Source organism: Podarcis filfolensis, assembly GCF_964270895.1.
Source record: "Podarcis filfolensis genome assembly, chromosome: Z".
Lineage (NCBI taxonomy): Eukaryota > Metazoa > Chordata > Lepidosauria > Squamata > Lacertidae > Podarcis > Podarcis filfolensis.
The window spans coordinates 40516853-40531725 of record NC_139617.1 but is presented as its reverse complement, the minus strand read 5'-3'; the positions used below and the strand labels follow the sequence as shown (position 1 = coordinate 40531725).

General features: G+C 45.1%; 1 protein-coding gene across 1 annotated transcript in view; it reads right to left on the bottom strand.

Moving 5' to 3' along the window:
* Positions 1 to 3907: 3907 nt before the first annotated feature.
* The window catches only part of PHF19 (PHD finger protein 19), a 32899-nt gene continuing 21933 nt past the window's right edge, over positions 3908 to 14873 (bottom strand). Inside the window, exons 9-15 of the mRNA XM_083595288.1 lie at positions 14513 to 14633; positions 12283 to 12350; positions 11744 to 11914; positions 8744 to 8828; positions 7141 to 7226; positions 6464 to 6562; positions 3908 to 5589 (exon numbers count right to left, since the gene is read on the bottom strand). Coding sequence (XP_083451414.1) covers positions 5241 to 5589; positions 6464 to 6562; positions 7141 to 7226; positions 8744 to 8828; positions 11744 to 11914; positions 12283 to 12350; positions 14513 to 14633 — 979 coding nt within the window. The 3' untranslated portion in view covers positions 3908 to 5240. The remainder of the gene's footprint in view (positions 5590 to 6463; positions 6563 to 7140; positions 7227 to 8743; positions 8829 to 11743; positions 11915 to 12282; positions 12351 to 14512; positions 14634 to 14873) is intronic.

The window sequence follows — 14873 nt, the reverse complement described above, 5'->3', positions numbered from 1 at the left end:
AAGCTAATGTAAAAAGAGAGAGAAAATCCCTCGGGAGGGGGGAATGATATTTTTAGAGCCCCGCCTTCCCCCCTCTCTCACTATGGCAGATTAGTCTGCTCTGTTGTGGGGCCTAGATTTAAATCGTGCAATGAGAAACGTGCAAATGCAACCACATTCAGATCTCTCTGCAAATTACTGGTAATGATAACAGATTCTTAACTTCAAAACAAAACAAAACAAACAAAACAAAACAAAACAAAAAGTCAGTGCTTGGTCATTTCAATGTGTCATCCACAATGCTGTGCCCAGTACTTTTTTCAGGTAGAACTTGCCAGAACTCAGTTTTGGCACCTCTCAGGTGGGTGCCATTGCCATTCTAAGAGAATGAGGGTGTCGTTCATGGTGAATTCATGCACCTCTTTTTCTACAAAAATAGCACTGGCTGTGCCTTTCATTGTCAAGGAGAATGTTAGGAGACAGAAGCAAGTCTCTTTTTTTTTTTTTTGTCTCCCTCATTTTGAGGAAATGTCCCCTTTTCAAATCTTCCCCGTAGTCAAGAGTATATTGGATGGTGTGCATACTAAACCTCAGGTGTCAGTGGCAATTCCCCTCCCCCTCCCAGAGCTACAATTCCCAGAGTTCCCTGTGTAGAGGGGTTAATTGTTGAACACTCTGAGAACTGTGGCTCTGGGAAAGGAATAGGTGTCTCCTAATTGCTCTAAGCCCCCTTAACAAACCACAGCTCCTAGAAATCTTTGGGGAAAGGCATGGCCATTTAAAGTGGTATCCGCATGAATATGGCCTGTATTTGAATTTAGAGGTGTTCTCCCGAGAGAGCCTTGTGGGATGAAGAACCCTTGCTGGAAACTGAAGGGAGTTCAGCTAACTCCAAAATGGTGGTGCTTCTTCCCCTGCTTTGTTTTAAAATCCCTGACGGAGATCATTCTGTCACACCTGCACTTGAATTATTAAACCCACAGACATTGGTGCAGAAGCCAGACGTGTGTTTAGACACACAAACTGGACGGTCATCAGTGATTTGGCTCCATAACAACATTAGCACCGCCTAGTGGTTCACAGTTAATAGCACAATGAGATCCACTGTGGGCAGTGGACGCCAGACAACACTGAAAATAAAATATGTAAATATCAAGGCTGTAGTTCTAAACACGCATCTTTTGGAGGAAGCTCCAAAAGTAAGTTTTCCTCGGAGTAAACCTACTGAAGTTAATGGTCCTAGTTTAGGGCAGAACCCTAACCCTAGATCCACCGAGATCCATCAGACTACAATGTGGCTGATCTCTGGCTCGGCTGGGCTATGTTGGCATAAGCCCCCAGCCCCAGCTCAGCCAGAGATACACCAGCTTCATAAGTCCCTCACCCCAGCTGAAATGCGCATGGTGGATCTTAAGCCAGCATGAGACCTGAAAAGGGGTCATTCTGCAAGAGTGGGGGGGGGGGCAGTGCCAGCAGGGAGGATTTGACAGCTTGGTCACACGGCCTGGCAAACTGGTAAGCTGGCAAAACTCAAACTCTGTTTTAAAGCCCCTGTGCTTTGGCTTAGACTGGCTCAAATAGTGGTAGCCTCGCTCCCAAACAGAGTTTGGATCTGGCTTTACACCACCTTCCCATACACACGATTGCTCCCTTAGTCATGCTCATTAATTTCAATGGGTTTACTCCGAATCAAACTTAGTTGACTACCTCCCAATGGGTCTTACCACCAAGTAGACTTGCCTAGGACTGCATGGCTCTCATGTGGTTTTAGATGCTGTTGCTCAGCCAAATCTCATTTGGCTACATGGTGTCTTCATGAAGCTGAATCAGATCAAAAGGAGGAAGCTTTGCCTACACTCAGATTTGGCTTCAGACACTATTGCTCAGCCAAACCTCACTAGCTTAAGTGCTGTCATCATGAGGCCAAATCGCTTTATTTCTGACCCCTTTTCATATGAGAGAAAGTGTGGACATGCTTTTAGTGTACTATTTGATTAAAACTGGATAGGACTGCCAAGGAGCAGATAAAAATTGCTTCAGGGACCAGATCCAACCCACAGGCTGGCAGTTGATGATGATGATGATGATGATGATGATGATAATAATAATAATAATAATAATAATAATAATAATAATAATAATAAATTATTTATACCCCGCCCTTCCCGGTTCTGAAAACTTGGCTCAGGGCGGCTAACAACAAATTTAAAACACTCAATTGATGCAACAAAAAACAGCTTAAAATACAGTATACAATGTGAATAACAATAAATTCAGAATTCAAAAATCAATTTAGGGGGGAAATCCATCCAATAAACATTAAATGATCACCAGGGCTAGCTGGCTAAATTAGTCCTATTTGGGCCAGCGAGGAGACCGGGGAGAATTAGCTGTGGGATCCTAGAGCAGGTAATCTTCATAAAAAGGGGAAGGGGAGGGAAGGAAGGGGACTAAAAGATCAGGCTAAGTTCAAATTGAAAGCCAGGCGGAATAGCTCTGTCTTACAGGCCCTGCAGAACGAAGTTAAATCCTGCAGAGCAAGCAAATAGTACAGTAATAAATTTGATTCTTCCTGCCTCATTGTGATTTGGCTCCATAATAACACCATGCAAGCTAATGAGGTTTGGCTGAATTATGACTTCTGAAGCCAAGTCAGAGCAAAGGCAGCAATGCCCCCTGCCATCACTCTGATTTGACTTCTTCACAACACCATGTAAAGCAATTAGATTTGGTTGAAAAATGACATCTGAAGCCAAATCAGGCTTCCTCGTCCCACACTCAGGAACTGTTGGTTTGAAAAATGGCTCCTTGCAGCAACAAGGAACACAGTTGTCCGGCAAACTTTACAGTCCCCACCACAAAAATCAGATAAGAGTCCCAACTTTTCAGCCTACAGACAAGGTGTCAGATTTGAGATGGAGGAGGCGACTTTTGGCTCAGCCCTAGCTAATACTGCTTTACCTTCATGGATGACTATGTAAGCAAATACCATCAACTTTCACACATATAGCTTCAGACATACAAGAGAGGTTGGGTTGCGCCACATTCACCCCCAATTCTCCTCCTGCTTCCTCCTGAATCTTTGTAGGATGCTCAGAATGGAACATTTTTTTCCCCAGTTGATTCTACCTGTCTATTATTATTGCCTCTTCCTCCCTGCCTCCTCTTTCCCTGGCCACCCAGCTCCTCCTCAAAGACTTGTCATATTGCACATACATATCAGAGCTATAATCTCAGGCCTTGCTTGCACACACACAATAGAATCAGAGTGGTCCAGTTGCAAGGCAGAATAATTAACTGGACCACTGCAGGCATAGAGTGAATTCCATAAAAAATAATCCCATATGTTCTATATCTATATTTCCCTCTATATATCTCCCCATAAGTAGAAAACTAGCTGGCTAAGACTCCCTGATATTCTAACTTTCTGCTTGGATGGAATTGTTCCATATGGAGAAGCATTCAAACATGTGTTCATCCCCCTGTCTTGCAGTCTGTATTGGTACAGCCACATGACCTGAAAAGCTGTCTGTGGACAAATGCTGGCTCCCTTGGCCTGAAAACGAGATGAGCACTGCACCCCATAGTCATCTTTGACTGGACTTAACTATCCAGGGGTCCTTTACCTTTTTTTATCTTACAGTCCATCCTACCACATTAAAGTTCCACCACCTCATTCTCCTGGATATGCAGACCAGGCCTCATTTGTGCCATTTTCTCACAGGACACATGGAACCTGGTCTTCCAAAAATGCAGGGTCAGCCAGTTATATTCACAGCAACCAAGCACATTCACAACCAGTGCCGGATTTACTATAAGCTATAGCTTAGGGCCCCACTCTCTTGACCCCCCCCCAAAAAAAAACTAAAGGAAAAAAACTGGATGTACATCTCCAAAAAAATAAAATAAAGTAAAATATAATAAAATAAAACTTACATACAGCAACAGTGGCAAATGGCTTTAGATACCCATTACGTCCATAAATTACAATATAGCATATATTCAACACAAAAAACAGTGACAATTGGTTGTTGACAAAGGACAGCTGGACATATAAAGGGCCCCATTACCTTCAGTAGCTTAGGGCCTCAAATCCAGCCCTGTTCACAACACAACAGCTCTCACAGGCTGAGATTCCTGCATTGCAGGGGGTTGGAATAGATGGCCAGCTCTGTGATTCTCTGTCATCACTGACCAACTATACCCTGTTCTCCCATATATCTCAGTTAGTCCCCTCAGCACAGCCAAGGGGTTAGATAAGCTTTAAGCGAATCTCTTATTGGATGTCACCTCAACTCTACAAGTTTAAACCAATTTAACTCTCCACTAAGGAACAGAAGTCCTGCATGGGACTACGAACCTTCAACAAATATTCCCTCACTGCCTCTCAGAACTACCACCCGCAAAGTTGGGCAGAGGAGAGTTATGGCTGTCAAAACTGGTTTTGAACCAGTTTCAAATGCATAGCATAGATAAGCGGGTTCAAGGGACACTGGAGCCTAAAAGCAGCTTTGGCTGGCGCCCAGCTAACCTGAACCGACATCAAATGCAGGGCAGTTAAAAGCATGGCTGGGCTAAAAGCTTTTTTTGCAGGCGCCACCAATCAGCTGTATTTACAATGCACTGTGCTCTGTGGGCACTGATGCTAATTGGCCAGGGCTTGCAAAGTATCACCCAGAGTTATGCAATCCCCCAACAATCAGATGATCATTGCATTGGCAAGAAACAGGTCACCAGTGGGAGAGACTGCCCACTTATCAAACTTGGCTTCTGTGGGTGGAGGGTGGATCTTTCCCCCACCCCCATTCTTAAATCTTTCTGTCACTTCATCCTCCCTGCCAAGAACAAGGACCCACCCCTGCTTGGTTAAGCAACCTGGACAGTTTCGTCCCATCCCAAAATGGCAGCATCAGTTTCCCTCTCTGCCTGTCACCACGTTTGAAAGAGAAGAGTCCTTCTGGAAATGGCAGGTATTGTCCTTCTTTCGACAAATAAAATACATTGTTTGTACCCATTCACTCCTTTCTCTCACCCTTGTAGAGAAGCAGTGTTACAAAGCAACATGATTCCATTTGATCTGCAGCTGGCAAAAATCGTTCTTTCAACGAAGCCTACTTGAAGGCACCTCATCAAAGTATTACCCAAACCCCACCCCAGAGTGCCCAAAATAAGCATAACGTAGCTTACATCTGATCGCACGACTCCTCTGAGTTTATTTCCCCCAAACTCTTTCTTTTCTCAAGGGCAAACCACCCCAGACCTCAGTAGGGGGTAGTGCCCTCCCATTCTATCAGATACTCAACTTTGCCATCTAGGTTCACCCTACGGGCTAACACTTTGTACTTCTCCCCACACACCATCCTGCCAGCAGCGCCAAAATAGTTGTTGATTGATGATCTGAGGTAGGACGATGAGTTGCCTTCACCCAGGCTCCCGAAAGCATGACCCTGGGTGGGGTGCTCTGGGCGATCCGGGCCACCAGTCGCCTCACTTTCTTCCGAGGAGCAGCCAGGTGTGACCTTCTGGGGGCCCTCCGCACATCTCTGCTTCGTCTCAATAGTTGTGTAGCTTCTGGATGTCATCTTACGCTTCCGGCTGCCCAGGGTCCTTCTAGGTAATATGTAATAATATTATTAGAATAATAATAATAAATTTTTATTTATACCCCACCCTTCCCAGCTCAGAAAACCGGGCTCAGGGCGGCTAACAACAAGTTTAAAACACTCAATTGATGCAACAAAAAAACCAGCATAAAATACAGTATAAAACGTTAATAACAATAAATATAGAATTCAAAAATCAATTTGGAGGGGAAATCCATCCAATAAACATTAGATGATCACCAGGGCTAGCTGGCTAAATTAGTCCTATTTGGTCCAGCGAGGAGACCAGGGGAGAATTAGCTGTGGGATCCCAGAGCAGGTAATCTTCATAAAAAGGGGAGGGGGAGGGGAGGAAGGGGAATAAATATTAGAATAATATTGCTAAGTTACGGCTGTGGTTGTTTAGCTGACAGATGGTTTGGAACAGAGATGGGGACTCTGTGGGCTGCCAGATGGACTACAGCTCCCATCACCCCTCCAAATTTAGAGTACATCTTTCCATAATAGTTAGCTGATCCCCCATTTAAAAATTGTTATATGGTTTTTGTTGCATGGTTTTATGTGTGACTGTTGTTAACTGCTCTGATATGTTTTCAAGAATAGCTGTCTAGAAATACTTCTACAGATAAATACATATAAGTATCTGGAGGGCCACAGGATCACCATTTGCACATTAAATGAGTCAATTAAAAACCATTCCAAATTACGAGTCCCACTTAAGTAAGTGCGTAACTCTTAAGTACATATACATGTTGCATTCTGATGGGCAGATAGACGTGCTTATAAAAACAGCAGGTGTCAAGCGCCATCTTTAAAGTAAATAGAAGACAGCCCACACTGAACCCAAAAACGAAAACAGAAGATAGCCCCTGGCCTCCCACCTTGTTTCATAGGACACGCTGGTTGCGGCTGAACCTGAAGTACTGGCGGCATCCGTCGCCGTATCCACGTCAGAAAAGAAATTCTGGCTCGAGCTTCCGCTGGGCGAAAAGCATAAAAGCATGAGCAGGGAAACAGTCAAACTGCACTGAGCAAAGAGCTTAAGCAGAGGCTCTGTCACACAGCGTATGTCATCATCATATAAAAGAGTGCTTCTGAGCAAGTGTCTGCAAACCTTGCTTTGCCAAGTTTTCACCTGGGAATGGACCTCTCTCTCCCCCAACCCCCATTTGTGGGAAGCCTTCCTGCAAGATATGCACCTGTTTCCATCATTATCAACTTCCAGGAGGAATTTGGAAACATTCATGCTGATCTGGGCATTTGGTGGCATACACAGGCATCAATCATACTCTTCTTGGGTACCCAGGAACGACGTTTTTAATCATAAATGCTCCTGGGGTATTTTAAACTGCAATTGTTTTATGCACGTTTTAACTTTTTTGGGGGGTGGGGATTGCTTTTAAATTGTGGGTCTATTTTCTGCCCTAGGCTCCTTTGGGAGGAAGGCTAGGATATGAGTTTAAAAAGTAAATAAAAGCAAAGCATGTGATCTTCCACTGGGCTATGCCTCCCCCCGCCTTCCAACAGCCTTGCTCCAAGCCTCGCCTGGTCCTGTTACCTTTTCGAGCTCTGAATTTCGTCCACATTGAAGTCAAAGATGCTCGCCAGGTGATGGTTTGTGCTCCAAGCAGAGGCAAAATCAGTCTGAGAGTCAGGATGTGAAGAACAGAACGATGACAAAACAGAAACCTCCATTACAAATATATACAGATATTATCAAGCAGAGAGGTGGGGAGTTTGATCTCAACGGCAGACTGGACGCTTATATCTCTCACACCTTATGGGCTAATTTTAACAGATGGATGGGGCTGCCCACTTGCCAATCCAGATGTCATAGTGACATCAGGTGTGCCTTTTTTGTGTGCACATGATCAAAGGCATGGTGTTTTGCAATTGCCACCAAACAGCTGACAGTCAGCCCTTCCAGAGCTTTGCAAACACTAACCATCTGATTGGTTGCAAAGCATGCAAAGCACCATGAATGGAACTTTGTGGGTGCTTGCAACCCACCCCCTTTTGACCCAGCCATGGCTTTATTTGCCCTCACACCTGACACTGCATGCAGTATCAGGTACAAAGACCTGAACTGGAATGGCCTGCTGGGTCAAATGGGGGTGAGGGAGAGGGTCTGATTAGGCCTACAAGCCAAAGGTTCCTGACCAGTGCTCAAGCAGTATAGCATGGCCAAAGGTCAGCTCTCTCTCTTTCTCTCTCTCGGCTAGATTCCTCCACCCTTTGTGCCTTAACAGCAGGTTTAAATAGCCTGAAACAGAAGCAAGCCAACTGCTGCTCTGAAGCCTCTGCCTCCCCTAAAATTGTTCCCCAGCCCCGCCCCGCCCTTGTGAAGCCATTGGTGCAAGTATACAAGCCCCCATCCCATTCTGAAACACATCTCACATACGTGCAATCAAACCAAACACATGTTCTTCCCGTTCACCCTTGCTTGCATCTGCCCCCTCCCTCGGTCATCTCCAGTGTCAAATTTTAGACTGTAAGCTCCTCTAGGCAGGGAGCTAAATTGTCACCATTCTGCACTGTGCCGGCGCTGTCCTGTATGCTAATAATAGCAAGCTCGTTCTCTGAGCACTGATCTTTACATGCCCAAAACAGCACAAGAGGGAGATAACAGCAAGCTCAGGGGAACCTGAAATATTTGAAGAAGTATGAAAAATATTGGGTAAGAGGGAATCTTAAGAGGAACCCATAAACAGCTCAGTGAGAAAGCATGCTGAGTAGGTATGGAATGATGCCTGAGTGCTGGAAGGCAAGGGGAATGGAACACCAAATAAGAAAAGAAATTGAACAGAGTAACTGGAACACTGAACAGAAGCACTCCACACTGCAACATTTTACTGCAGGTTCCACTTGTTTTTATGCGGAATGCTGAAGTATAATGAGGACTGAGCATGCTCAATGGTCATGGAATGCTGACTGACTGCGGAAGCAGGGCAAGGTTGGGGTGGAAATGCAGCGAGGTGCTTTGGAAAAGGGCATATCTAACTGGCACCGTGAACAGCCCAAGCACATCAGCTGCTGCTAAGAAGAAAACCATTATTCAACCACCCTGGTTTGAGTAATTCAGGAAATCTACAAAGAACCACATGGGGAGCTGAGTGAGGGGCAGTTTCTTTTCTTCAAAAAATAAAAATAAAGAAACTAACACTGGGAATCGCATCATCCAAGAGGAACTTTGCCTTTTTCCCCTTCTTCTTCTTCTTCTTCATCTGTACATTGTGCAGTGTCGAACTGTGGAAAAACAATATTGGAAGAATTGACAGATTTAGTATACTTTTGATGTAAAGTTTTTGGTTTTCCTTTCCCATGCTGGTTGCGTTCTCATTTTTCACCTCCATAATAGCTGGGCAAAATGGCAAGATTTGCACCATTCCTTCTCTGCATATCCAAATAACCTCCTTCCCTACAGATCCTTGCAGCTGCTCTGATCAACAGGCAGAAGACCTTTTTAGTACTTCCACCACCCTCAGAAGTTCAGAGAGGGCCTTCTTTGCAACAGCCCCTGAGTTGTGGAATTCCCTCCCCACAGAGGTGCAGCTGAAACCTTCATTACATAGTTTCCATCATATGCTGAATGGCCTTCAACATATGCATAGGATGCACCCTACTGTTGTGACTGTAATTTGCAATAGCAAAAATACTATTGTGTTTTTTAAATTGCTGTAGCCCACCCTGGGACCTTATGGCAAAAGGCAGGTAAGAAATATAATTAGTAAGATTAAAAAGACATCAGTAATGATGCTGATGACTGAATACACATAAAGGGATTCTAAGTTTGGAAGCAGAGGGTAATAGCTATTCATAGTGACAGAGGAAGCACCAAGGTTGGCTCTCCAGATGTTGTGGGACTCCAATTCCCATCATCCGTGTCCATTAGTCATGCTGGGTAGCGCTGAGGGGAGTCGAAGTCCAACAATACTTGGGAGCAGCACCTGTTGCTGATCTCTGATTGACACTGACTGGCAGTGGCTCTCCAGGGTTTCAGACATGGAGTCTCTGTTACAAGAGACTAGGGCCCTGCGGGACTTGACATCTTTCCGCAGGGCCTGCAAGACAGAGCTGTTCCGCCTGGCCTTTGGTTTGGACTCAGTCTGACCCTTATGTTTCCCTCCCCTTATGGTTTTGATTTACTTTTAAAATGAGGCTGCATTTGAAATTGCATTTTAACCTGTATTTTAAATTGGGGTTTTTTTCCTATTATGTTTTTATTAATTTTACTGGTGTTAGCTGCCCTGAGCCCAGCTCTGGCTGGGGAGGGCGGGATATAAATAAAATTTATTTTTATTATTATTATGATTATTATTATCTCTCCCAGCCCAACCTGGAGATGGCAGGGATTGAACCTGGGACCTTCTGCATGCAAAGCAGGTACTCTGCCACTAAGCTATGGCCTTTCTCTGTGCATGCAAAGCAGGTACTCTGCCACTAAACTATGGCCTTTCTCTGACATTCATGATCCTAAACACAGGGAAAGGGGTACCTGTAGGCCTGGGCAATATGGCGATAGATAAGTGAAGACTGGTTTGAAATCCACATCGTAATCCCTGGTTCAGAATATTTGCCCTGACTATAATATAGAAACATAAAAGAATTAAATGATACAGACTTCCAACAGATTTATAGTCCTCAAAAAACCGAGCTGAAGAAGGCGTTTACTCCGAAACAGGGCCCTGTCCTGGTCACCACCACTGAGTCGTACATCTGATTCACACTCCGGATACTCCTTTTCAGCCCTATTTGATTCTTTATTCCTTATTCTGATTCTATATAATATGGACTCCTTTTGACTGCCATCGAGACTTGTACAAAATAATTGTTGTGTACTGGTATTTCATGTACCTCTATACTATATCACTGCATATTTGAAACTACATTATTCCTGTACTTAAACGTTTTACCTTAAAACTATCGTACTTACACGTTGTGTTTAAATTTACTATCAGCTTCAAATTGTTATTCTTAGCAGAATATACACGTTTTTCTTTTCAACTCTCGAGTAGGAATTATTCCTTATATTGAAACTTGTGGCCTGAGCTCTTGGTATATCCTTTTTACTGACTATAATATAAACTGCTCAAAGCCAGAGAATGCTTTTGTCTGTTGCTCTTCCTTTTAGCTGTTCGATCCTGAAGATGGCAGCAAACCACAACACAGGCACAGACCAAGAACTTTCCTCTGGCTACAATGCCATGAGATTCTCTTGCAAGCAGGCTGGCAGGTGCTGGGAACCTCTTTTCCCCCATGGGGTTATTCTGAATTCAAAAAAACAATGAAATAAACCTTGCTCTGTTGTTTAAGCCTCTTATTTCCCAAGTTCCCTTCCTCCTTCCCTCCTTCCCTTCTCTCCCTCTCTTTCCCTCGTGTCTTTTGCAGAGGGTGGGATGCACACTTTTCTGTCTCTCTCTCTCTCCCCCCCCCCAATTATGCTCTCCCATTTTAAAGAAGGCCCAACCCCCGGTTCATGTGAGCAAGAGCGACAAGGGGGCTCACTCAGTTGAGGCACAGAAAGGCTTCCTGTGCCTCAACTGACCCATTTAAAGAAGCCCCCCACTCTGGTAGGGCTAAGTGATGTATCTCTGCTGCTGCTGCTACTGCTGCTGCTCCCCCCCCCCCCTTATTTCCAACATTGTCATATATTGCCATATTTAGCTGTAAACCAGATATTACCCAGTCCTAGTCACCTCATACATTGGTCCCGGCAAAGTAGTTATCCACTGCTTGGCTTCACAGTTACAAAATGATCCGCAAATTTCCTGGCCCCGCTTGCCAGCAGTGAACCTGTATGGTTTTCTGTGCAATTGTTGAAAGCTTTTAATGAACAGCAGTACTGTATATAAATATTTTTACATAGAACAAAACATCCTGCTAGATTTTTGGAGGCGGGGGAGAGGGAGGGATGGCTGGCTGGCTTAATCATTCTGTTGCCTGGAAGTATGGTGTAGTGGTTAAGAGTACTAGACTTAGACAAGGCGGATTCAAATCCCCCTTGGGCAACAAAACTCGCTGGGTGACCCTGGGCCACTGGTCATCTCTCAGCCTAGCCTACCTCAAGGAGTCTTTCAGAAGGCTCCCTGAAGGAAGGGTGAGATACAAAAATGTATGAGAAACAGTTCTGGTCACAAGCATCACCCTGCTCAAGTGCAGACCTGCTTTGGCTGGAGGACTTGGGGTTCTCTGTTTCCTTCGGCTCAGGAGGTTTGGCATCAGCCAGCTCTGGGACCTTCCCTGGCAAGAGTTTGTCTGGTGGGCTTGGTGGGACCCGGACCCGCAGTCGGAAAATGCACTTCTTCTTCTTGATTTCCTTCCCACTCAGAAATCTGAAAGGCAGCAGACAGTAAAGTTTGGTATTGATTTTTCAATTGGTAGTGATTCCCCCCCAGAAAATGCAGTTCTAAAAGCCACCCTGCCTGGTTGCAGATTGGCAAAATGTTTTTAGCACTTGTAATGTCTACTGTGCTTTCAATTAAAAGCTTTTCGCTTGCAGGTTCGGCAGCATTTTGGAAAATGGTTTTCCGAGACTTTTGTCAGGTTCCGTGCGATGGCTATCTCACTTTTTCCCTTTCCAAACTCTGACTTCCAGGTCAACCAAATGGAAACTGACATCAGGAATGGCTTTCCAAAAGATGTTGATTACAGGGAACACAATAAAAGTGATGTGGAGAAGCAGCCCTTTTATTACTCTTACCTGCTTTTGTAGCTGTTTAGTGCATTAAGGAGATGTTCGGCTCTCTCTGCCACGGGAGTGTTCTTCAGCTGAGAGGAAGAACTTACTTAGTTATTTTCAATTTCTTTTTAAATGATGTTTTAAAGGGTCAGAAGCCCTCTCAAGGCAGCCTTCCTAAAACTGCATCATAACATTTAAAACATAAAAACGCAAGTATTAAAACTCAGACAGCAAAGTACGAACAACCTGTTCCAGACCAGCAGCCCGCATAAAACATTTCAGACAGTTTGGAGTAATTTATAAAACAAAAAAGCAGCTGCTAGTTTAAAAACAGGGACCTGCATCATTGATTAGAAGCAGACTGGAACAACGAAAAGGCCCATTTAAAGGGGCCAAATGCACGCTGGTGGAAGAGCAGCTTCCTTGAATGCAGAAGGTTGGAAGTTCAATCCCTGCCATCTCTGCGTCTGAAACCCCAGAGAACTGCTACCAGTCCGTGTAGACAGTGGTGAGCTAGATGGACCATTTGTTTTAAGCAGCAGAAGGCAGCTTTCTATGTTCCACAGAAGGGAATTCTTAGGACCAGGGCCAGCACCGGAAAGCTGTCAGGGATGAGGGGCTCAGTGGGTCCCCATCATCCTTCTCTGATGAAAATAGGGACGTCTAGGGACGCGGGTGGCGCTGTGGGTTAAACCACAGAGCCTAGGACTTGCCGATCAGAAGGTCGGTGGTTCGAATCCCCGCCACAGGGTGAGCTCCCGTTGCTTGGTCCCTGCTCCTGCCAACCTAGCAGTTCGAAAGCACGTCAAAGTGCAAGTAGATAAATAGGTACCGCTTTGGCAGGAAGGTAAACGGTGTTTCCGTGCGCTGCTCTGGTTCGCCAGAATGGGTTTAGTTATGCTGGCCACATGACCCGGAAGCTGTACGCCAGCTCCCTCGGCCAATAAAGCGAGATGGGCGCCACAACCCCAGAGTTGGTCACGACTGGACCTAATGGTCAGAGGTCCCTTTACCTTTACCATCACTTTTTTGGGGGGTAAGGAGGCAGGAGGGCTCTCGGACCCTGTCAGAGCATCACAACTCCTTCCCCAAGCCCAGGAAGCATTTGCCCAGCTTAAGGAAGGAGACATGATGCTGTGACAAGATCCTGGAACCCTACTGCCTCCTACCCAAAGCCAGGCAGGGGAGGTCTCTTCACTTGGGTGGCCGCACCCTGGTAGGTGGGCAGGTGGGCAAGGGAGCATCAAGCAGCTAATCTGCCCTTACCGCCCAGCCTTGGCATCACCCCACACACCTCCCCCACGCACTGGCCCCTCCCCCAGCTTGCTGGCGAGTACTGGAACTTTTTTTTCTGGGGAAAAAAGCACTGGTGCAGCCTAAGTCTCACTGAAGCCTGAAGAATAAGTCAGCCTGGCTGTGATATTTTATTAGCTCATTTGAAGCCTTACTATTTTAATTAAAAATTAAAAAATCAATAAAAGTTTAATATTGCTAAGGGGGGGCACGCAAGGCTTTGCACAAGCCCCCTCCTGGCCCCACATCATGGCTATGGGGTTTATGCCTTATAAACAGTCTGACCCATCTAGCTCATTGTGATACTGAGTGCCATCAGCCCTCCAGGGTTTCAGACAGAAGTCTTCCTCAATCTTACTTGGAAATGTCAGGGACTGGGCTTGAAAATGTCTCCACATGCAATGCATGTGCTCAAGCACTGAGTTGCAAGCCTTCCCCCGATGGAAGCTGAAAGGGGGAGATGTATTGCAAGTGGCTTCTGCAGTTTCTTGAAGCGTGGCCAAACATTATTCGCAGGTTCCTTGAGGGCTAGCAACTTTTTTAAAAAAGAAAAAGCTGAGGTTCTGAATACCTGAACAGCACACAGCTCCTTGTTTCCAAAAAATATTAATTTAGCATTTACTGTTATTTACTATTTTTTTTTCAAACTGTGTTTATTTTAAATTGAAATGACAACATATATACTTATACCAGTGAACATTCTGATTACGACCACAAGGTGGAGCCCAAGTTCCAGCTTTGAAGTTGTAAATGGAACCAAGCAGAGTTCTCAATGACTCTGTCACCCTCCTTCTTTCAATGCAGAAGTGGGAAACTTTGACCATCCAGATTGTCAATGGGTTCTAACTCCCACCAACCTCAGCCAGCATGCCCAAAGTTCAGGAATTATTGGAGTTGTAGTCCAGCAACGTCTGCCAGGCTACCCTGCTTTAACTGGTTTGACAGCCAAGCCACTTACCTTCCCAAGTTGCAGAAGGTTCCAGCGCTGATTGACAAAGGTCAGGATTTCATCAAAGTCAAAGTATTTCTTTTTGCTTTGGACACCCAGGTTGTAGAGTACAAGATGCACGAGATCCACCCTGTGCGTTGTAAAAGGAAACAGAATGACCAAGGCTTCCTGCAGAAGATCTGTTCACAGACCATTCATCCTGATTTTGTTTGCATAAATACTATGCGGATAATAGACTATAGCCACATTAACACCATACATTTAAAGCCCAGTGATACCACTTTAAACAGTCATGGCTTCTGCCAAAGAATCCTGGGAGTTTGTTGAGGCCGCCAAGAGTTATTAGCCGGCCCCCATTCGTCTCACAGAG